This window comes from Oreochromis aureus, linkage group 5 (genome assembly GCF_013358895.1).
Source record: "Oreochromis aureus strain Israel breed Guangdong linkage group 5, ZZ_aureus, whole genome shotgun sequence".
NCBI lineage: Eukaryota > Metazoa > Chordata > Actinopteri > Cichliformes > Cichlidae > Oreochromis > Oreochromis aureus.
Window position 1 is genome coordinate 35106639 of NC_052946.1, and position 23271 is coordinate 35129909.

General features: G+C 40.7%; 1 protein-coding gene across 2 annotated transcripts; it reads left to right on the plus strand.

Moving 5' to 3' along the window:
* Positions 1–1582: 1582 nt before the first annotated feature.
* On the plus strand, positions 1583–18559 carry inka2 (inka box actin regulator 2). Of its 2 annotated transcripts, none has more exons than XM_031740454.2 (2): positions 1583–1592; positions 15338–18559. In XM_031740454.2, exon 2 carries the CDS (start codon positions 15344–15346, stop codon positions 16589–16591), a length of 1248 nt encoding a protein of 415 aa, XP_031596314.1. In that variant the 5' UTR covers positions 1583–1592; positions 15338–15343; the 3' UTR covers positions 16592–18559. The 2 variants fall into 2 exon arrangements, with proteins under 2 accessions (XP_031596314.1, XP_031596313.2); XM_031740453.2 differs by lacking the exon at positions 1583–1592 and adding an exon at positions 4825–5352.
* The last annotated feature ends 4712 nt before the right edge of the window (positions 18560–23271 follow it).

A 23271-nucleotide genomic window follows, 5' to 3' on the forward strand; every position in this document is an offset into this window, starting at 1 on the left:
AGAGCTTGTTAGCCAGACTTGTTCAAATGTTGTACATTTGGTTAAAGGCAATCCAAAGGCGCAACTTGTAGTAACATGTGCAGTAGCCTTTGTGTAGCTTTCCACATAAGTGCTTTGTTGGAGGTGGTAAGCTGCTGACAAAGCAACTATAGATAGCAAAAGTCATCTTTCACTGCTTTCATTGCTAAACAAGCCTCTGGCCACTTAAAATGAAGAGATGCACATGATTGCATTGTAATAGATGAAAGAATGGATGTGCAGTATGTTTTAGCTTCATGGTTTAGCTTTTAGTGTCTTATTTTCAGCAGAGCAGCTCTGTAATTGGCTTATTGTTCTGATTTTTTAATGACGATAGTCACAATCCACATAATGTTATGCTTTTTCTTTTCTCAGTGATTAAATTCCTTTTTGGCCTGAACGCAAAAACCAAAACAAGTCATCACAGTAAGTGAGTCACAGTGAGGATCATAAAACTTTCTGTGCTGATGTGCAGTTAGACAGTTGCCGCTGTGCAGCCTGTGTTGCCGTGCTGAGTGATCTGAGGAGACGCTGCCTTATCTAGTGTATGCTCATGCTGACAGCTGGGAGGAAGTAGGCTCGTGAACAAGAAACAGCTGCAGGTCTGGATCACATTTGCTATGAATCTGCTTGATCACGAACCAGCCTGCTAAATGTTAAATAGACACATGTTTCATCATATCAGTCCTGAGGAGGACAGTACACTCATTCTCATATGAGTTTCCTTTAAAAAATTAGTTTTCAGGCACAAAGAAAGTTTGATGGAGTCATTTTTTTCCATGTGACTGAAAACATTTGATTAAAGCTGGCATGCAGGAGAAAAAGTCCCTTTTAGTCTGGCACTGCAAAAAAACCCCAAAACTCTTAATGATGAGTTTTCTCAGATCATTCGTTCAGAAATCAGTATTTCAATAACTGAGGAAACAGGTGGGCTTCCACAGTACTGGTAATTAACCCTTTCAAACCCTTTCTTATACAGTGGTTCTTATAGTTGATTATAGTTTATTCATTTTAATTTGAGGAAAAACACCATCAAATTTATTGGTTGAGATAATTTAATTTAATTGTTTATTTCAATATACACTACTAGTCAAAAGTTTGGGCAACCTTCTCATTTGATGGTTTTTCTTAATTTTCATGACTATTTGCGTTGTAGATTCTCACTGAAACCATGAAAAATATGAATGAATACATTTAGAATTATGTAGTAAACAAAAAAAATGTGAAATAACTGAAAACACGTTTTATATTGTAGATTCTTCAAACTAGCCACGCTTTGCTTTGATTACTGCTTTGCTCACTCTTGGCATTCTCTCGATGAGCTTCATGAGGTCGTCACCTGAAATTGTTTTCCAACAGTCTTGAAGGACTTCCCAGAGATGCTGAGCACCTGTTGGCCCTTTTGCCTTCACTCTGCAGTCCATCTCATCCCAAACCATCTCAACTGGGTTTAGATCAGGTGACTGTGGAGGCCAGGCCATCAGGTGCAGCACTCCATCATCATGGAACAGCGGCTCGCCAAACAAGAAAGCAAAAACATGGACGCGTGTCTGAGGCAACTGAAGCAAGAGCTGGTAGGTTCCGTTGTATCACATCACAAATAGCCCTTACGCAGCCTGGAGGTGTGTTTGGGGTCATTGTCCTGTTGAAAAATAATTGATGCTCCAACTAAACGCAAACTCGATGGGATGCCATGTCGCTGCAGAGTGCTGTGGTAGCCATGCTGGTTCAGTGTGCCTTCAATTTTAGATAAATCCCCAACAGTGTCACCAAAGCAAGCCCACACCACCTTCTCCTCCGTGCTTCACAGTGGGAACAATGCATGCAGAGACCATCCATTCTCCTTTTTCTGTGTAGCACAAAGTCACGGCAGGTGGAACAAAAGATCTCAAATTTGGACTCATCAGACCAAAGTACAGATTTCCACTGATCTAATGTCCATTCCTTGTGTTTCTTTGCCCAAAAAAAATCTCTTTTGCTTGTTGCTTTTCCTTAGCAGTGGTTTCTTAGCAGCTGTCTGACCATAAAGGCCTGATTTGCAGAGTCTCCTCTGAACAGTTGATGTAGACATGTACCTGTTACTGGAACTCTGCAAGTAAACAGTACTTCAGATTAGAGCCCAGATAAATGCCACACAATTTCTGAGGCTGGTGACTCAGATTAATTTATCCTCAGCAGCAGAGGTGACTCTTGGTCTTCCTTTCCTGGGGCTGTGATGCAACAGTGCTGTCCCTGCAATTATTTGTTAACATGCAAGATTGTTAAAGGCTTCAGAGTAAAGTTTGTACACATGCCTGAAACTGATACTATTATCAGCTCATGTTAAATACACAGCAAGGCCAAACAATTACAAGCTTAGAAAGTTCTTCAGTGCACATATTAAACAAATATGTAGGACTGCTTTCTTCCATTTGGGCAAAATTGATCTCTAAAATACATCCTGTCCCAGAGTGATGCTGAAAAACTAGTTCATGCATTTATTACTTCTAGGCTGGTCTACTGTAATTCGTTATTATCAGGATCCTGAAAAGCCTTCAGTTAATCCAAAATGCTGGAGCAAGAGTACTGACTGGGACTAGAAAGAGAGAGCATATTTCTCCTGTATTGGCTTCCTGTTAAACCCAGACTTGAATTCAAAATCCTGCTCCTCACATAGAAGGTCTTAAATAATCAGGCCCCATCTTATCTTAATGACCTTGTAGTACCATATCACCCTATTAGAGCACGTCGCTCTCGCAATGCAGGCTCTCTTGTTGTTCCTAGAGTATTTAAAAGTAGAATGGGAGGCAGAGCCTTCAGTTTTCAGGCCCCTCTTCTGTGGAACCAGTTTCCAGTTCGGATTTTGGAGACAGGCACTATCTCTACTTTTAAGATTAGGCTTAAAACGTTACTTTTTCCTAGAGCATATAGTTAGGGCTGGATCAGGTGATCCTGAATCCTCCCTTAGTTATGCTGCAATAGACGTAGGCTGGCGGGGGATTTCCATAATGCATTGAGTTTTTCCTTTTCAGTCACCTTTCTCACTCACTATGTGTTAATAGACCTCTCTGCATTAAATCATTACTTGTCATTAATCTCTGGCTCTCTTCCACAGCATGTCTTTTATCCTGTCTTCCTTCTCTCACCTTCTCGCAGCAGATGGCCCCGCCCCTCCCTGAGCCTGGTTCTGCCGGAGGTTTCTTCCTGACAAAAGGGAGTTTTTACTTCCCACTGTCTCCAAAGCACTTGCTCATAGGGGGTCATATGATTGTTGGGTTTTTCTCTGTATGTGTTATTTTAGGGTCTACCTTACAATAGTAAAATAGTACATAGTAAAATAAAATTTAATTGAACTGAGTTAGAAAGTGTTGTTAGGACAATCGTGTGTTCACTTTTAGATCAGTAGAGTGTTTTGAAAGTTAGTCATCAGGACTGTCTAGACAATATTTTGTGTTATGTCGGTCAGAAGGAGACAGGCTAGACGTTTGTGAAATCACAAAGAGGCTTTTAGTAATCTCACAGAAACTGGATTCAACACTGTTTCTCAGCACTCCCTCCAGATTAGAGTGAGGGCGGCAAGGATCATATCCTGTATCTGGAATAGGTTGCTCTTTATTGTTATTATTAATTGATCAATCAATGAAGGTCTAAATCTGCTGTCAAAATGACACTGAACAGACACAGAGTAATAAATCTGCTGTGAAACACAGAAGAAGACTCTGTTATCATTTCCAGACACTGAATGTTTATAAAGAATACGAGAATAAAACACACAAGTCAGTTAAAGCTCTTCTCTCAGATGTTGAGTCAGACTCAGATGATTTATTCATTTTCCGAGTTTCATTGCTTTTGGAATCTGAGATAGAGCTGCTTCCTCCCCTTTCTCTCTGCATCCATCTGGGAAGCATCACCAACATCATGCAAGACACTGAACCTTCAACATGACCGAAAGCAGGTCAGGGGGCACAAAGTTTCCTGACTGTCAGGCAACTGGATGAACAGGCAGAAAACAAAAATTGGTGACTGGTGATTTTCTTTCAATTCTGGCTCATTATAACCACGCAAACTCAAAATCACGGAGTATCTCTCTAATTTTTATTTAGTTATTCATTGGGGAAAGTTGTTTGAAAGTATTTCTCTAAATCACACAGGGGGAAATACTGAATTAAAATCAAATTAATGACACCTTTTGACACCATGCACCATTTAGCATCCTCTTGGGATTTTACGAGGAATGTAATTCTTCCTCATTATAAATAATCTTTTTTTTATTATTATTAATGTAATTTACTTAAAGTTTGTTCCTTTTGCTTTCTTTGGTATAGTAGTTTTCACATAAAGTAAATCATTTTGAAGTAAAGGAGACCTCATCAAGTTTTCTTGGCATCTCTAGATTGCAAATGGAACACGAGCTGCATGTGCAAACTTTCAGATGAATCCAACCTATAGAGGCAGGGAGTGTTTACAACAACTTCCACATTTGCTTCTTTGTATGTGCAATCCTTCCTTCCCTTATTCTAATCATATCCGTGTCTTGCAACAAAAGCCCACAGCTCAGGTGTTTCCTCTCTGCGCAGCAAAGGTGGCCAGGAAACTGTTCCTATGGAGGCCTATGGTTTCTCTTAAACACATCCTCTTTCAGTCCAGTGTAATGCAACAAGGACTGCTGAATATATTTGTCTGTGTTATGGAAAATGCGCTCTTTCAGCAAACCCAACTATCTTATCTTTCAGCCTTTATTTGGATATTTCCAGATGTTCGGTCTCTCTTTTGAGCTGCTGTGGACAGTTCTGCTCGCACATAGTAAATGATGGATCCGCGTTTTATCCTGGCTTGAATGAGATTCAGTCCGCCCTGAGAGGCTCGCTCATTGGAGGAAATTGGATGGCCAACGTAAGCGCTCCTCTTGAATGAGAAAATAGCAGCAGGGGGAAAAACAGGCTGAGCAACACACACGACATTGACAGCAGCCAAGCAGCGGCCACTGAAAGAGAGAAACCCGGACCCAGTGTGTTGGTGCAGCCACAAGAAGGAGCTCATTATCATTTTTGTATTATTTATTAATTTTTTTTGGAGTAAACAGATTTTCGTCATCAGGATTTAAACCACGGGATTCGCGTCATTTTGAGCCGCGCGCGCATTCCTCAGCAGGATCTGCGCATCTTCAATTGCCAATTGTTTTCTGCTCTTCTTAAAGCGTCTATAGCCATGTTCGAGCAGGGACTGGCGAAGCGGTTCAGCTGAATTCCTGTCTTTCAAGAAAAAAGCAAGAAAGAAAGAAAAATGGAACAGCGGCTCGCCAAACAAGAAAGCAAAAACATGGACGCGTGTCTGAGGCGACTGAAGCAAGAGCTGGTAGGTTCCGTTGTATCTTCTTGTGTTGTTACCCTGGACCGCTGTTTTACTTTATTCGTGTGCATTTTGAGCATTTTTACCGCTTATACGCGTTTTACATTAAATATTTAACAATTTTCACATTTTAAATTTAGAAATGTCGCTTTATTGCGCGTTGTGTCCTGAAACATTTCTACATTTCCAAGTCTAATATTCTGGCGTCTAGTTTTCAGCTGAGGGTGCATGTGTGTCTTTTTAAATCGCATTAATCTGTGTGGGCTTAAAGCTCTGAGCACACCAGAGGCATGTGTACACTTCCCTCCTCTCTGTCCGCGCATCTGGGACAGATGTTTTAAGCTTAATGAGCTCAAGACGGTTTTTTCTTCTTCTCATAAATACTCTGCGCTGGGTTATGGATTCTTGAAAGAAAGCGATTGAAGGTTTACACTATTCTTGGTGCCTTGTAGTAAATTTAATCATGTGTTGCAACAGACTGTTCGGAGCTCCAGCTCTCACAGGGGAGTGAGTGAAATTGGCAGTCACATTGAGTTTCATCACGTTTCCATGCTCTAAATGAATTTGTTAGACTCCGTTATTTAATATTTTCACGTCTCCTCTCATCTACCATGTTTGATGTGAGTACATTTAGTCTGCCATTTCTTTCCTCTTCTTTGAAATGTAAAAACAAAATCTGTAAGCTTCACCCTCGTGCCCAAAATCATCTGGCAGTGACACACTGTAGACCCATTTTCAGAGGAGCCTTAACTGGCACAGATTTCATTTGGAATCATCTTCAAAGCAGCGACTGATTCTTTCCCCCCCTTTTTGTCCAGCCACTGGCCTGCAGAAAGGCCTTGCGTGGCTGCATGTTTTGCAGCTTAATCTGCTCTGTGACTTCATGATTTGCTGCTCCAAATTAGCCACACGTCTGTGAAGTGGCACTTGAGATTTAAGGGGAGTTGACGTTGATGCCAGAAGGACATGTTGTGTTAGGGCTGCCACATCGCAGTTTGGTAACATAATAGAAAAAGTGTCATGCCATGCCGAGGATCAAACAGGAGAACGGGGAGCAGATGCCAGTTAAAAAGCTGAGGCAGTCTCCCCCCGCTCTCAAGACCATGTGGGATGCAATCTGTTGTTCAGAAATAAGGGGTGTCTATGCCAAGGTTGTCACTTTCCTTTCCACTGTGACTGATTTTCATCCAGTGTTCAGTGGAGAGTGGTAAAACCGGCTCTATCAGGAACACAGAGATCACCAACATCTAACAGCCGACTTACAGCTGTGATGCCGAGTCAAGCGGCTCCTGGACATCTCTTGCGAATTTGTGGCTTTGAAGTCAGCAATTTCTGACCATACCAGTTACGCATGTTTTGGAACACTTATTACAAACAGCATGACCTTAAATCATTCCAAAAAACCATTTTGCATGATGTTTTGTTTTTTCCTGCTGTGTTTTCATTCATTTCCGTGCAGCATAAAAGCAACAGAACTCGAGCTACACAATCCATCACAATCAACATCAAGTTTGTATTCACATTTGTCATTTCTTTGCAATGCGGTGCAGTGCAGACTGATTTAACAGCATTATAACACTATTTACTCAAAAACAGCAAAGTAATGTAGCTTTCCAATCAAACCAGATATCGCTTTCACTTAATTATAGCCTCTGTGTTTATGGTATCTATTTTCTGTTGGGAGAAGTTTAGATTTTATCCCAACCATTCAGCAGGGAGTAACTTTTCCATCTTGCCAACATTACGTCCAGTCAGAGCAGAGGCCAGTAGTAATATTTTTGCAGAGTTTACTTTTATCACATAAGTCAAAGAAATATGCCATTTCTCTTTCTCTGTGTTGGGTTGTGTTTAGCTGTATCAGCCTTTTGTGTCCATTTTACATTTTTTTTTTTCTTACTTTCCATCTGGAAGTGGAAGAAAAAAGTCAGTAAGGAGCACAAATGTCAGTTGTATGAGGGCTGGAACCAGGCTAAGTTTTAAATGTCTGCTAGCTGTATGTTATATCATATAGATATGAATGAAAATAGGCAAAAGCTGGTAGAAAAAATGCATGTAAGAGCTTAAGCTGATTGTGCATGTCTTGAAAAATGGCGTGCAGTGAACGTTGCACACAATGGCAACTGAATGGAAGGAGCAAAAATAATAGTATAGTCCTTTAAACCTTTACCTGATATATTCTAATACTCCTGACTAAACAGTTACAAAGAAACAGGAAAATCTACATAGTTGAGTTTGTTTGTGTCTGTAGCGACACAGAAGCCTGAGTGTGGCATTCAAAGGCTATACGAAAGTCACGTGAATGCCAGCGTGACTTCAGTGTTTCACGCTAGACACACTGAAACCCAAACCCTGATGCCCTGTCAGCTCTACAACAGGAGTGTGATATGAAAGTGTGGGCACTGTGTCAGCGGTTGAGGGTGTGAGTCCTTGTGGGAGGTACAGGCAGGTCACGCTTGAAAATTTGACCCTCAAACTTGAAAAGCTCGGGGTCTAATTTCTTCAACTGCTGACCATGTCCATCACAACAAATGCATTAAATATCAAACCTGACATCCTGTCAGGAATAGCACCATCTGTCTTCCTGTGTGACTCAAACTGAAAACAGTCGTTTAACTTTATTCTTTAAAAGAAATACAAGAGTCCTCTGAAATCCTGAGGATAGACTGTAATGACAACAATGAAATAATTTTAAGCCTATGCATGACTCATGATTGGTGCAGCAGACATGCAGTCATGACAAAGAAAACATAAGCTCTTCCTGCCTACTTGATGTTGAAAATGCAAACGGTGACACGTCTTTGACTCACATTGTCTAAATGTAGGGTTCACACCTGGTTAGCAGCGTCAGACACTAAAACATAAATCAGAGCGTTTCATATCATCGCCGCTGAAGCCGATTTCACATGCAGCGCGCCCCCTTTATCTTTCACACCTGAGGGGAATTTCAAACATGACTGTCACCTTGGAATTCAACACCAAAACCAGCAACCATGAAGTCATGAAATCTGAGAGAAATGCACCCGAGTGCCAAGCCTGTAGTGTCTTCTGGAAAGTTCTTTGTTACCTTTTGGGCGTTGGAGCTGAAAGCTGTACACAAAGCAGGGTTGTGGCTTAACTTTAAGCCCGTTTGTTTTGTGTCTCCCCCTGTGGCTCCCGTTCTCCAAACTGCCCTTCCTTCCCCTCAGCTAAAATTGGACCAACTCTTGGTGGCAGCTGTGGGGTTTGCGTGGGTGATCATTGTGTTTGAGACTGAGCTACAAACCTTTAACAAAGCCTGTTTATCATTATGGCTCTGCACACGTAACCGGCTTTTTCATGGTTCACAGAATGGAAAATGAAATCACTGCCCAAGATATCAGATTTATTTTGGCCTTTTTTTTCTTGGACGCAGAGTGAACAAGTTAAGTTAATGCTGCTGTTGTGACCACACGTGCAATCCTATTAGTGTAAGATCGAGTCCTGACCTCCGTACCTTATACGTTCACTGGAAGCAATGTGTGAGGTATAGATCAATATTCTCTATGTTCTGACCTTTGCATTACATCTTGTCTGACACTGTTGAGGTTATATTTATAAATTTGTTCTTTTTAAAAATAACATATATACAGCACTGAGGGTTTAGAACAAACCGCAAATTGAAAAGTCTATTATCAAACAGCTGTTCATTTAAACAACAGCCGACACCTCAATATTAGAATTTAAGATTCTGTTTTTCTCTGACTTCCAGATAAAAGTAACTCCAATCCATTCGCTGATCTTTCAGCTCTGTTTTGATCTTTACCATCTCCTGAGGGATTTGACCTTCCCCTCAGCAGCAATTAGCCTTTCCGTGTTTACTGTCCAGCCATTAGTGCTGACAGTCATTCAGTAGAGTAAGTTTATCCAAGGGTTTTGGGTCAAAAGTGGTCAAAAGCTAAAAACAAGATTTAAGAGATAATTCTCTAGATCCACTTTCATATTACAAAAGTCGGTCATTATAAGCATTTCCAGTATTTTAAATATGAAAATACAGTATAAAAAGTACTGAAGATGAATTCCTTTAAATCAAAAAGGCATTTATAACTTAGCAATCCAGTATACAGTACAAGTATAAATATCCAAAATGTTTCAAATTCCAAATTGAAAAACTGTAAATAAGCTGCACATTTTTTAAGGGCTTAAAAAAACAAAACACTGCATTAAAGGCTTTGCACAGCCATTCACTTTCAGTTGAAAAATGTGCTAGATGATGCACACAGAAAAAAAACCCAGCATCAGCGACCACATTTATTTTCTTTAGGAAATGCTTGTGTGATTTAGCGCTCCTTTTGATCTTAGAGGGGGGCTGAGAATTGGATGAGCACTTTCACTGCCCCCACACGAGGTGCTGACGTCAACTCCTGCGCTATCGAGCTTCTACGTGACGATTATTGCTTCCAGTGAGGAGTTCCCGCCAGGACAACAACAGATTGGGTCCCAGACCGTCTCCAAATATCATCTGCCAAAGATGATGATATGGATCCTAATCATCCTACATCTCCCACGGCAGCATCAATTGCGATGGCATAAATGAGCTCTAGCAGGAAACAAGCTATTAAACCACCTCCCTTTTTCTGAAAAGGTCATCAGGGAGTCTTTGTTGGCCAGCAGGACCTACAAACAGTTATATTTGCTCTCGACTGGTTCATTTTAAAAGGGGTGCTTCACCTAGTTCCCCATTTTCATTTACCCCTAAGTGTTGCAGATAGTTTTGCTAAACCATAAAGAGACAGCTCTATTATCTGAGTAGGGAGGAAAAGCAAAACATTTTCCTAAAAATGAGAACATCTTCTAAAATTAAAGTACAAGAAGGCTTTTATGTTTATCATTCACACTTCTTCGTCTCCTGAATGCGACCCTGAGGACATACGGGCCAAACAGAGTCGCCATATAACCTTTTTTTTGTCAAAGAGGCATTCATTGCCATGTGCATAGTAATTTATTTCTTTCACTAAATGCTGCCCAGATTTATTGCCCTCTTTATCGTGACCTCGGGGCCATCCACAGCAGTTCAGCCACAGAGACCTTGTGTGTATCCCCCAGACAGAGAACCCATTCCTGTCCTTGACCCACACAGATCACCATTCATATTTAATTAGGGGTGGAGGTGGAGGAAGGGGAGTACACACTATAGATGCCGCTGCTGGTCAGCGCCTTCCAAACAGGAAGACCTTTTGGGTCTGATAACCTTGGCCTCCCCCCTTCAGCTACTAACAAACAACAACAGTGAATGGGCTGCATTTTGTAGGCAGAATAGGGCACTAGTTTGTTTTTGATTACTTGTTTGGGTTTATTTTCCTCCTAATAATCTGAACACAGCATCCATGCTCTAAAAAAGTACACTGACTTCGTTCTACTGAGACACGTCTGGACTTGCGTGGATGTGTGAGCTCAGTGTGTTTGCACAGCGCATTTATTTTTCCCTCCATAACTGACATGAGGTAATACCGAAACCATGATCAAGGCAGAACTTGATCATGACAGACAGCAGAGCAGGAGCATTGATTTATTTATACTTTGTGGTATTTAATTCACTTGCATGTATATTGAATGGTTTTCTAGAAGCGTCTTCACAGTTAGAAAGATCTGACATGTGGCTCTTAAATAAAGAATCACCTATAAACTTTTTTTAAGCTCTTAATTAAATAGCCCAGCACTTTTTAATAAGCCTCTATTCAGTATTAAATGAAGGCTGCCAGCCTTTGTTCTTAAACTCTGAAGCATTCAGCCCTTGATTGGCAATTATGTCTGCTTGGCTAGCATCACTGCAGCCAGAGGAGAAAGTAGAGGGTTTAGGGGGTTTTGGGGGGGTTTGGGCATTAAATGTTTGTCTTATTTTTTTTTCAGATTTTTCAAATTCTCAAAGAAATGCATACTTTCTCGATTAAATAAGGGGAAAAAAAGAAGATTTAACCAAACTTCACAAGACTGCATTAATGATTAAAGTGTTTCTGGGCAGTACAACAATTCCCTGCAGCACCAATTTCATCCCAGTTCTCTTGTTAAATTAGATTAGACAGACATTATTTCTCATCTCCGTTTTTGTCCTTAAACCCTTAAGGTGCACGTGTAGGTCCTCTCAGGTCTGCCAGGCCCTGGGCTGATTCACACATTGTAAAAGTGAGACATCTTAGGATTTCCGTAACATCTGTGTCTAAACAAGAAACCACCGCAGGACAACATTTTTAAGTCACTTTTGGCATTCTGAGTAAGATATCGGATGAGGGATGAAAAGGCTGACATATTTGGGCCACAAAGTTCAGCTTTGAAATGGCATTGGAGTGCCTGGAGTTAGTTGGCATGTTAAAGGTAGAATAATAGGGTTTGGTTTACTGCTGTTCCCCTGTTTGTTCCCCAGAGCATAGTATGAATTATTAATATTGCCTTAGAATAGAAATGCCAGTAAACAACACTGTGTTTTTAAATAACTGTGGGGAGTGTCTGCATTTTAGGGATAATGGAAAAGTTGCACGTGAATGTTAAACTGCAGTGTTTGAGGTTAGCGTGTGTAAACAGGTGCAGCTCTTTGAGTCTGCATACCTAGAAGATGATATTACAAAAGCAAATTTAATACATTAAAGCGATCCTGATCCTGGGATAAACTTTACTGAAGGCTCCAAAAATGCAATGACAAATACATAACTCCCTTTTTGCCTCGAGTCTTGTTGACTTTTCTTGTGTAAGAAAGTAAACCATAATTATGCACCCTTTCCCAGCCTTTCCCAGGACACAGACAATTACAGCTAATGAAGTCAGCCATATGTGAAAGGCACAAAGACAAGAGACAACCTGATTGTGCTAATTACATGTACCTTCACTTCCTAATTTAGCGAGCCAGCGGGAAGCTCAGAGGCCTGCCATCCCCGCATGTGCATTGATAGGCCTATTATCTGATCTTAGAGGTTATTCACGCCCGCATGCACCTACTCAGCCATATGTCAGTGATAAGCCAAGTGTTTTAATGCAGAGATTTACTGCTGGTAAAGGATAGCGTAGTGGTGTCAAAGCCAGGTCACTGTGCTTCAAGTGTATGTAGACTGTCCAAACTGGATGAATGACAAACATGTAATAAAGAGGTGTTTTCAATGAAGAGATTTTTTTTTTTTTTTGCTCTTTAAACTTTATGACACTGTGAGCTAATATGAGATATATGTATATTAGAAAAGAAAGAAAAGGGAAGCTTGTCTATTTTATATATTCATTAATAATTTAAGAGCATAATCTGCAGAATAGTTTGCAATAATTAAATCACTGCATCTGTGTGACATGTGAAATTTCTCCAAAAATGTTTTGATGAGGTTAAATATTGTAAATTCATTATTGAAGTTGTGCAAGTGCTAAATGAAAGCAGAGCAGATGTTGTCATATTTATAATCCATCCATTCATTTTCTTCTGATTATAGAGGTGGGGTACACCCTGGACAGGTCGCCAATCTGTCGCAGGGCTAACTCAGACTCACATTCACACATAGGTCCAATTTAAAATTACTGGAGTACTCGGAGAGAACTCGTGTAGACACAAAGGGCCCAGCCAGATGGTAGATTCGAACCCAGCTCCCTCTTACTGTTAGGCAACAGTGCTGACCCCCATGCCACCATGCTGCCCTGTATTTATTCTGTGCATGAAAAATTTCTTGCACATGCACTTTTTGTGAACTTGCTCCGTTTCTGCTTGAGCAGACAGCAAAATTCCTGTGTTGCAGACATTTACAGACATGCAGAAACCATGAACTTCCTTTAAGGGTCTGCATGGTCACTGGACCTCCAAGATGCTGCACTTGGACACAGTGGTGCTCTAAGCTAAATGCGGCATGCGGACAAGCGCTCCGTGACAACATGCTGATGTTCAGTAGGTTTAAATGTTAATCGCATTCAAAACGTTTTCTGAAGCTTTTAATTAACAGTGAACATACTCTATAAAGCTGAGGCTGATGTGAACAGCGTGGCATGTTTGGTTATAAAACCAGGGCATATTAAAATTTTGACATGTTGGTAGCTCTGCAAGTAATTAACTTCATCCTGTGAAGTAAATGCCTGTGCCAGATTTAATGACAATCAATCCAATAGTTGCTGAGACATTTCTCTAAAAGTAAACATGGTGCCAGAGGAATGGCCAGGAATTGATGTCACATTCTGGGATGAAGTAGTGGACTAACAAAGTGAGCAACACTATATGCCTAAAAAAAGGGCAAAACTTTAGCATATTGTGAGCTAGTAATTCTGACTTTTCCAAAGATTTCATTTATTTTTATGCCTTGTGTTTTACTTTTTAAATCAAAATAAGAATTTGTCACATTTGTCAATTTTCCCACATTAAAAAAAAACTCACATCCCTTCTCACACGGTAATGAGAAGCTTTGATTACGATGCTGTAATGCCAACTGCGCTATGCAGCAACTTTTCCCACCCAGGATCACCACAATCACTGTTCCCTGGAGATCTAAGTATCGCAGCCTAATTTTGTCGCACCTACATCCAACCTCCTGCCCTCTGCACCCCCTTCTTATGTTCTAATGGTGTCATTCATAATTGAATCCATCAACAGTTTTCTCTTCGACATCTAAACATATGGCAAAGGATTCCTCCCCGTTTGCCCCCCCGTTTCCATCTCTGCTCATATGGCTGACTCTCACCACCCCTCTTGCCCCTTTCATTGTTATTCCATTTCCGCCTGAGTGAGTCCCCCCACCCAGCCCCTGTATTTGGGGATTATAGTCTGGATGGGCAGTGGTGATTGGCTGTCGCACCCAGTGGTGTCCCTCCATTGGAGAGGGATACATATAGAGGCAGTCAGACTGATCTATTTGAAAGGTGAGAGACAGTGACGGGCTGGCAGAGGTGCAGACAGGAGGATCAAAACCTGCTGCTTTTTGAGAGTTTGTTTTGGGGGGTTTTTAATTTTAAGGTAAGGTGTAGGTTTTTATTACAGCTGCCTATTTATTCTTATAGTAGCAGTTTATTTTATTTGAAGGAAATATTTCCTGCAAACATATTTTACTATAAGTTAAGTTTAGTTTAAAGGTATTTGTTTTTGTTGGTTGACTAATAGCATCTTCTATGGAAATGTAGTCATGTTCATCTGAAGGTGTGCTCTGCAAGATTTTCACCAAAATTTCCCGCAAACTCTGGCACATTTTTCAAAATTCCTTGCATGCTTCCTCATGTCTTTTCACAGATGCTTTATTTTTCATTCATCAATCAGTAGCATGTTATGAAATCATAGCAGAGAAACCTATAATATCTAAGACAGTTATTCAGAGGGCATGCAGTGATTCAAGGCTGCAAGTTAAGACACGGGTTAGGATGCTGGCTCTGGGTTGTGTGGCTGCCTTCAGGAGAAGACAGTTAGTCCAGGTCACATGACGCAGGCTTTCAAACAGATGAGAACAGGAAGAGAGGCGGAGGAGGTTAAAAGCAGAGAGGATGATTACTGCTGCACAGAGAGTAGAACACACGAATACAATGGGCTCAGAGGAGAAAGCAGATATGATAAATCAAATGAAAGGAAGTAAAAAGGAAATTATAGATTTTTTTTTTTTTAAATGAAAGCAAGTGTGTTTTACAGCTGTCACTAGTTGGATTTTCTCTCATACGCTGGCCATATGGGACCCCAGCCTGTCATCCAAAACTAGGTCACATGACCACATAATTAAACACGGTGCATACCCTGAAACCCACAAGTGACGAGACAAAAAACAGGCTTAGTACAATAACTTATCTTTTTAATAAGCTTCTTTACGCTGCTCCATTATTCATAAGGGGGTCATCGCAGCAGATAGATCCATGTTGGGTTTGGCAGATTTTTTACCAGGGATAATAACTGTTAATATTTCCTGGAATTAATGACTATTGTCAGTTGCTCTTGTGCAATGAGATTTTTTTTTTTTTGGTCTGTGTGTGTCAAAAACACAAATGTAAACGTGAATACCGCTATCAGTCCTTTATCTTTATTTCTCTCTCTGTCTTTTTGCAGTTATCCATGAAAGAAGCTGGAGATGGCCTCCATGCTCAGATGAATTCAATGATGGGAGCCCTTCAGGAACTCAAGCTCCTTCAGGTCCAGACGGCATTAGAAAATCTTGACATTTCAGGGCGGCCTATTAACCGGGGAATGCCCCACACGGCTTCAACTGCTGCTGCTGAACCACCAGCTGCAGCAGCAGCAGCTTCAGGAGAGGATCAGAGCTGCTGTATTAGACAAACCATGTCTGAAGAGCCCAGCCCAAGCCACATGCCGGGTTCAAGGCAGTCTTTGGAAAGCAGAAACTCGACTAGTCTATCAGAAAACAGAAGCAGTCTGGAAACCTCATCCTCCTCGTCATCCAGCCTAGAGAGTGAGAGTGAAAGAAGTCAAAGAAGTGCACAGAGCTCAAGAAATGCAAGAAATGCAAGAAGCGAAAATGACCTGGAGTCTATACCGAGAAGGTGGTCAGGATATACTGCCCCTCAAGTTGACTTCTGTGGACCAGTTGTGGGAAATCCTCCACCAGAGCCCTACCCTAGCCATCCCCGTCCCCGTCGTGCACAGATAGTGGACCTGCCTGGAATCCTGTACAGTCTCTCAAGAGAGGGTCCTTCCTTAGATAGCGACTACTCCCATGACAGCACAGATGACGCCAGTGACTGGACTTCTTCACTCATGAGCCGCTGTCGCAACCGTCAACCATTAGTTCTGGGGGACAATGTATTTGCAGACCTTGTGGGCAACTGGCTAGACCTGCCTGAGGTGGACAGGGAGGAAGGGGAAGAAGAAGAAAGGGCAAAGAGGAGAGAGGAGAGAATGGATGGTGGGACAGAAAGACCAGACACCCCAGCTCACCCTCTACGCCTCAGCCGCTCACAGGAGATCTGCAAAAAGTTCTCATTCACCACAAACATCTTCAAGAAGTTCCTGCGAAGTGTCCGGCCTGACCGGGACAAGCTGCTCAAGGAGAGGCCAGGCTGGGTGGCTCCTGAACTTCCAGAGGGTGACCTCTTTAAAAGGCCGAAGAAATTGCTTCCCAAAAGTTCAAAAGGCAGCTTTTACCTGCCGTTCTGGGCGAATGGACAGCAGGGCAAAAGCAGCACATGTATGCATCTTCCGGAGACAGAGAGGAACCACCACCAGCACTTGCACCAGTTTTACCAGCAGCCATTTGCAGGGATTTATTTAGACAGAAGGCAGCCAGAGACTGGTCTGGAGAAAATGCAGCCCTTGTTTGACTACAACACAGCTGTGTGGGTCTGACAGCGAGTCTCTGGCCAACAGACTGCCAGTGATGCCAGATTGAGCGTGTGACAGGTGCTGTAGGATTTTGGCTGTGATAAAGGAGCGTGAATGAACGAGAGGCTTGGACACAGTTATCTTCCAAAAATGAACCGCTAAATTCACACCAACATCGTGTTTCTCCTGCGACTGAGAGATTATCAGGGCAACATTTCGTCTGACAATCCAAAAACCCAGACCTCGTTTGATGTGTCCGTGTGAGTGTATGCTGCCACGCGTCTGAGAAAGAATGAGACTTTTTTAGGGTTTATGCTGCAACTTTTGTATTATTCAAACTCCTTCACACGTGTGCATGTATGACTGGATTTTCATGTTCTCCTAAAAGACGGTACACCATTCTCAGAATGTCACTATCAATTGAAATCTTTTTAATGCAAACTTTTTCCACTTCTGCTCTACAGGACACACTTCTTTGCACTTCTTTGCATCTATAAATAGCAACACCAACTGTTGAATTGCATGGTTACTGTTTTTATAAATGATGCTACAAACAGCTGTTACTGAACGCACTGCCACTATAGAGTCCTCAGCTTCCTTTGTATTTCCAAAATGGCTGTAACAACCTGGAAACTCATGACTACATGAACTCGTCTTGTCCACCTTTGCTCAGGGAGCGAATGCCACACAGGAGAAAGCACTGCCACATTCAGAATGGGTTTCCAGTATATTTTATTTTATCTTGCTTTAAAAGCATAACAGCAATACGGTGGATGACTAGTTCAAACTTTGTACATTAAACTTTGAGATCTGTCCCTCGTAATCAGAAATGCTGTGGTTGCTGTCATGTTGGAAGCACTCTCTTTAGTTCTCTGCTATGTAGACATGGCAAATGTTGAGTCAACTGAAGTCCTCGTGGGCTGCTATGCAGAGAGAGGAGGGGGTAAAGATGGCACAGCCAACCCCAAGTACTGACTAACTGACAGCCATCTGGTACTCAGACATTATGTAAAGTATGTTCGCCACAAGCTTAAAGATGCAAAACAGGCTTGTTTAATCCCAGAGCTTTGTGAATTAACTGACTGTGTTATATACTGTATATATGCAGGCGAATGCATTACAGGGCTGTAACAGATATAGGACCCATAATCTGTGAAAGGTACAACAAACTGAACAGGCTAAATGTACAGAACATTGTACATATTTGTCATCAAACAGCAGCAATAAGACTCATTTACTGTAATATCCCATCGCATGATTTTCATTATTCTGCACAGATAAATGTCACCATAACAGCTGATTGTGTAAACATTGCTACAGCGCTTGTACTTAAACTACAAACCAGTGAGGTCATATTTAATCTACATTATTTATTCTATTGTACCATAATAAACAGTTTCAGTATTTGTCATTTCAAGCAGAACCATAACAGTTCAAATCAAACTACAGCTTCCTTCAAAACTTCCCTCAGGTCACAGACGACACTGCCCACTCTTGATTCGTGTTTTTTTTTTATTATTATTATTAGTAAGGGACCACTGATATGCAAGGACAATCTGATATTCTTAACTTAATATTAAAGGAAAAAAACATTATTTTAACTCAGTTTTTGATGTGATACCAGACCAATAATCTTAGCCAGCAGGGATTAGGCCTCAAAGGTGGTTTTGAGTGTCTTGGCCAGTTGATCCATATGGTGCTGTCTCTGTTTCAGTAATCAGGTCAATACATATACTGCACAGTCTGAGGGTTCAACACACAGACAGTTTCTTCTGCCATAAAGTGCAGTCTGAGATGTCATGACACGTAGTACATGTATGTAACTGTAACATTTATTTCTTCCTATTAAAGCTGTCTTCTGAGTGTAATTCTCAGCACTGTTGTTGATATTTTTCATCGAGGTTCTGCGAACCTTCAGTGGTGATCTTGTGTCATGTGCACTGTAAAACTGTCACTGACTCTTTGTAAATTAAATCTGTTTTCAGAATGAAATGCTGCTGCGTCTCTACTTTTATGCAACAACGTGTTCGTTTGTGCAACATCTTTCTCTACTGTAGAACTGACACCGAAACTAGACATGTTTGGGCAATATAATTACAGTCTATGTAAATCTTTTCTTGTAATGCTAACTAATACATTACGACACAGTAGTTATACTATATTCAAGACAATTAAGGACAGGGTGTGTTGCAGGAAACGGAAACAAATGGAATATTCACGAGGCATTAATTTGTAGAAATTTGTCCAAAACGTAAAGCAAACAGCAGAAATCAAACTGATGAAAGGTAAACGCGACACTCTGCACAAGAACACTAACCAGCTCAATCTGTAAAGGCACAACAGGCAACAATGGAAGTGGAGACAACTAGAAACTAGATACAGCTAAAATTAATTAAGTTAATGGGCATACAAGAAAAACTAAAATAGAGGACACGAGAGCAAAATTACTACCAAAATAAAAACAGGAAGTAACACGGGGAGGCAGAATAAACTAAAACTGACACAACCAGATTTAAAGTGAAACCACAACTCTAACACACATAGAAACTGGACATTAGAAGTTAACAATGACAAATCTGAGAATATAGTCATAAAGAAATCAACCAGGAAATATATCTGCAATATATTAATATATGAAAAGGAAGTCAAAAAACACCATGAGGCAGGAACCCAAACTTAACTGAAATAAGGACAATGAAACTGATTCAAGAACCCAAATATTAACGTAAAATTAACATTAAAAAAACTCAGGGTCCATGGTAATCAACGTCTGATACAGTATATCATATAATCTTGTATAACATCATATTATAGAACCCTTTGCTATTTTATTTTATATTAAAACAATATGTTTTGATATTTTAAAAAAGTAGTTCTTTGTATTTCTGTAAATGTTTGACTCAAACACGGGTCCCTCCAATGGCCTTTTGGGATATGCGTTGTCTGCTCACCCGAGTGAGTTCTAACAGCATCATTTTAATTCTGGTTGCTGCTACCATTAAATATATGTTTGTTTTATTTTATTTATCTGTCCATTTTCTGAAGAAAACAGTTCTTGATGCATGTTCAATAATCCAGGTAAGGAAATCCTAGAAAGTCTGAAAATGTAGGCTGAAGACATCATACGAGTGATGAAACGTTTTTCCCACTGAAAATGGTACATTAAGATTAACAGAACTGATTTTCTGGGATTTGGTTTTATTTACCTCTACATCTGCAGTAAATTGGTGCTGTGTGTCTATCAGGTTCACTAAGGGCAAAGCCGGCAAGTCACTTCCAGCCAGAGCATCAACTCTTCACCAAACTGATTCTAAATTCGGACCATAACTCCATCAACCTGTTCAATAAATAAGCAAAGTCAACATGAACTCTGCTGCTCTGCACTTCACGATACTCAATCCCTGAGATGCTTTTTATGAGACGCACATCAAACTGCATCAATCAGTTCATCTTTCTGTCCCCGAGCACTCTGTCCAAGAAAAGAAAGCAGTTCTTACTGCGACTGTGGTCCTGGGCTTTTATATCCTATTTATAGAGTATAACTCTCTTACATGATACTCTGTGGCTGAACATTATTCTGTTGATTCAAGCCAAACAAATGACCGCTTCTGTTTTATTAAGCATTTTTTCCCACTTTGTTATCTTATAGAATATTACATTTTTCCTCACTGTAATCCTAGAAAACTGAGAAAGTGTCGTAATAGCCCAGATGCACCATTATGAGCACAGAGCAGAACGGATTTAATCACTGAAAGTTTTACATGAGTCAAATCTACAACTAAAATGGCAACATTGTTACTAGTTACACCTTCTTAAATATGACACTTTTAGCTTTTTACATAGCTGTAGGCAATGTGCTTGCTCATAGGGAGGTCATCTGATTGTAGGGGTTTTCTCTGTATTACTGTAGGGCAGGGGTGTCCAACTCCAGGCCTCAAGTGCCGATGTCCTGCAGGTTTAAGATGTGTGCATGATCCAACACAGCTGATTTAAATGGCTAAATTACCTCCTCAACATGTCTTGAGGTTCTCCAGAGGTCTGGTGATAAACTAGTCATTTGATTCAGGTGTGTTGATCTAAAACCTGCAGGACACCGGTCCTCGAGGCCTGGAGTTGGACCCCCTGCTGTAGGGTCTTCACCTTACAATATAAAGTGCCTTGAGGCAGCTGTTGTTGTGGTTTGGTGCTAGATAAATAAGCTGAATTGAATTGAATGAAATTGAATTAACTGTGCTTATTTTTGAACTCCCAACTGGTCAAAACCTATTTCAAGAAATCGTCATTGGTTGTCGGCATTTTCACCAATTTCTTTGTTAATTTTATGACACAATTTACTAAATTAATCCAGTGAAATCCAGTTAATCTGCTGCCATTTGTTTAAATAAATATTATCTCTCTCGTCTTTTAGTGCCATCTCCCAAAACACATTAGAACATTACACAACACTCTGCGAACAGGTCAGTGAGCATCATAGATTTTAAAAAAAAAAAAGGGACATCAGGTACATTTGAAATAAAAGAATAATCTCTGTTTTTTAGCGTGTGCGTGCACAAACACGTGTGCATGTGCTCATGCAACAGCTGCAGATGTAGTCCGTCTCTTCCTCAGGGATCCCAGCAGTGGACGCTTACTATCTGACCACCACCTCCTCTTGCCCAAACCCCACTCACGCACCCCCTTATTTCTGGTCCCAGATTGTCAGCTGTTGCTCTTTCACAGCCTCACAACACAGCTCCTACCCCAAATCTGGGGCACACAATGCAATGCAGCACAGCAACGTTGTAACATTACAAATCAGAAAGTGTTCAGCACTTCAGGATTCAGGAGAGGTCTGAACACAAAGACGGGGTCATGTTACAACTCAACAGTCAACTGTGATTTAATGCTTCAATATAATGGCATGCATGATGATCACATTTAGAGATAAGTGGATGGTTTTATGAGTGGGGGAGGTGAATTGGGAAGGCAGTGTGGACCATGAACTTTAGCGTGTGCATGCTTGTTTCTGTGACCTCTCTGCATCCTACTGCAGGCTAATTTCCTGCTGAGCACTTGTCTTTCAATAACCCCTCAGCTGTGCAGCCCCACAGCTCTACCTCGACCCTCAGGAATGCGCTCACGTTTCACTTTTTATGATCGTCAGCAACTAAAAGTCCAGAATCGTCACTCAGTGCAGCTATCCGCAGGTTCCCACAAGAAACACGAGACTTCTTTATATACACAGTCACACATGCTGAAGCTAGTGAAACCCTCGGTCATTTGTAGTAGCACATAAACACCCCGAACTTTTGGAAATGAAAGACTACATCTTAAAGCCACAAAGCAGAGCCAGATTTGGCAGAGAGATAAGAGAGAGAGAGAGTTAAATCTAGGGCGAATTATTTGGGATTTAACATCTGGCTCCTTTGCAGTGCAGCGCTTATAGCTGAAGATAAGTCTTGCCCTCTCTTAGTCTGCTAATGCATGCAAAGTGGAACTTCACAGGCATGAAATGATGTTGCATTAAACATTATTAACACGGGTTTGTGCTAGAGGAACCATATTACTCAAAAAGTGCATTCATAACACTTCAGAAGGTAGCACTCAGTCTTTAAATGTGCAAATGAGCATATGCTTTCAATCTTCTCCTTGACTTTCAAGTGCATGTTCAAGTAGATACATATAAAGTTATTGTTAAGAATATATGGTGATCAAGTAAGTTAGTAAGTAAGTTAGTAAGTTAGGAGTAGTACAGGTAAAAATCAGAATTTACAACTTTCAAACAATTTATCAATCTGAAATGAGAAGTATTAATTTTAGCAGATGTTGTAGAAACAATGTCTATAGTTTGACATTTTAGTCACTTCTTAAACAAAAATGTTAAATATTAATATTTATTAGATGCAAAAACTGGTTCAAAATTAATTTTGACACCTTTTAATGTGGAATAACTGGAGACGTGGACATAGACTTTATTAATCCCCCACTTTTTCCAAGATAGTTCACACAACACTGCTAAACCTACAATTTCATTGTACATGCACAGTGAGGGGGGGAATTCATGAGTTACAAGTATACAGAGCTTTCTACTATTGACTATGTTCATATGTATTATTAATACACTCAAAGAATTTTACATATGTACATAACATGCAGTGGAAGTGATATATACATAAACGCAGATTTTTGCAGGTAAATATTACATGTGTGTATTTTACAGTCTCAATAAACTTACCATTTATGCAAATATTAGAATTATTGTTCAGACTTCTAATTTTAATATTTTAGGTGTCAGCAGGAACCTCTGTTTGCAGCTGTATCATAAATCTATAGAATGACTCACTGCACACTCTCATGTGATTAAGTGACTAAGGCTGGAAAACTTAGAGAACTCATGCAAATGATCCCAGAAATGCTGAATATTTCAGCATGACACATGGAGAACTTTTTGGGGGGTGGGGGTTAGACAGCACCATGAAGCTCCCTGCAGACCACCCTCCTCTGAAGCCATGGATGATATCTTTAGGTGCTCTGACAGGTGAACCTAATGCGCAGGAATGTTCCAATGCTTTGATCTTCCTACTGACTTTCAGTCATTTTTAAAGTCTCAGGAATTCAAGTGTGCTTGTACAAATGTAGTCTGACGTTGCTCTAGCTCTACCACAGATTGGCAGATGTGCCGTCACGGCTGTTGTTTCAGGGCTCTCGACTCTGACTCCTGCTGT

Coding starts and splice junctions, on each gene's coding strand:
- inka2 (XM_031740453.2), top strand. CDS start 5,281: ATGGAACAGCGGCTCGCCAAACAAGAAAGCAAAAACATGGACGCGTGT. Junction 5,353..15,337: donor GGCGACTGAAGCAAGAGCTG/GTAGGTTCCGTT, acceptor GTCTTTTTGCAG/TTATCCATGAAAGAAGCTGG.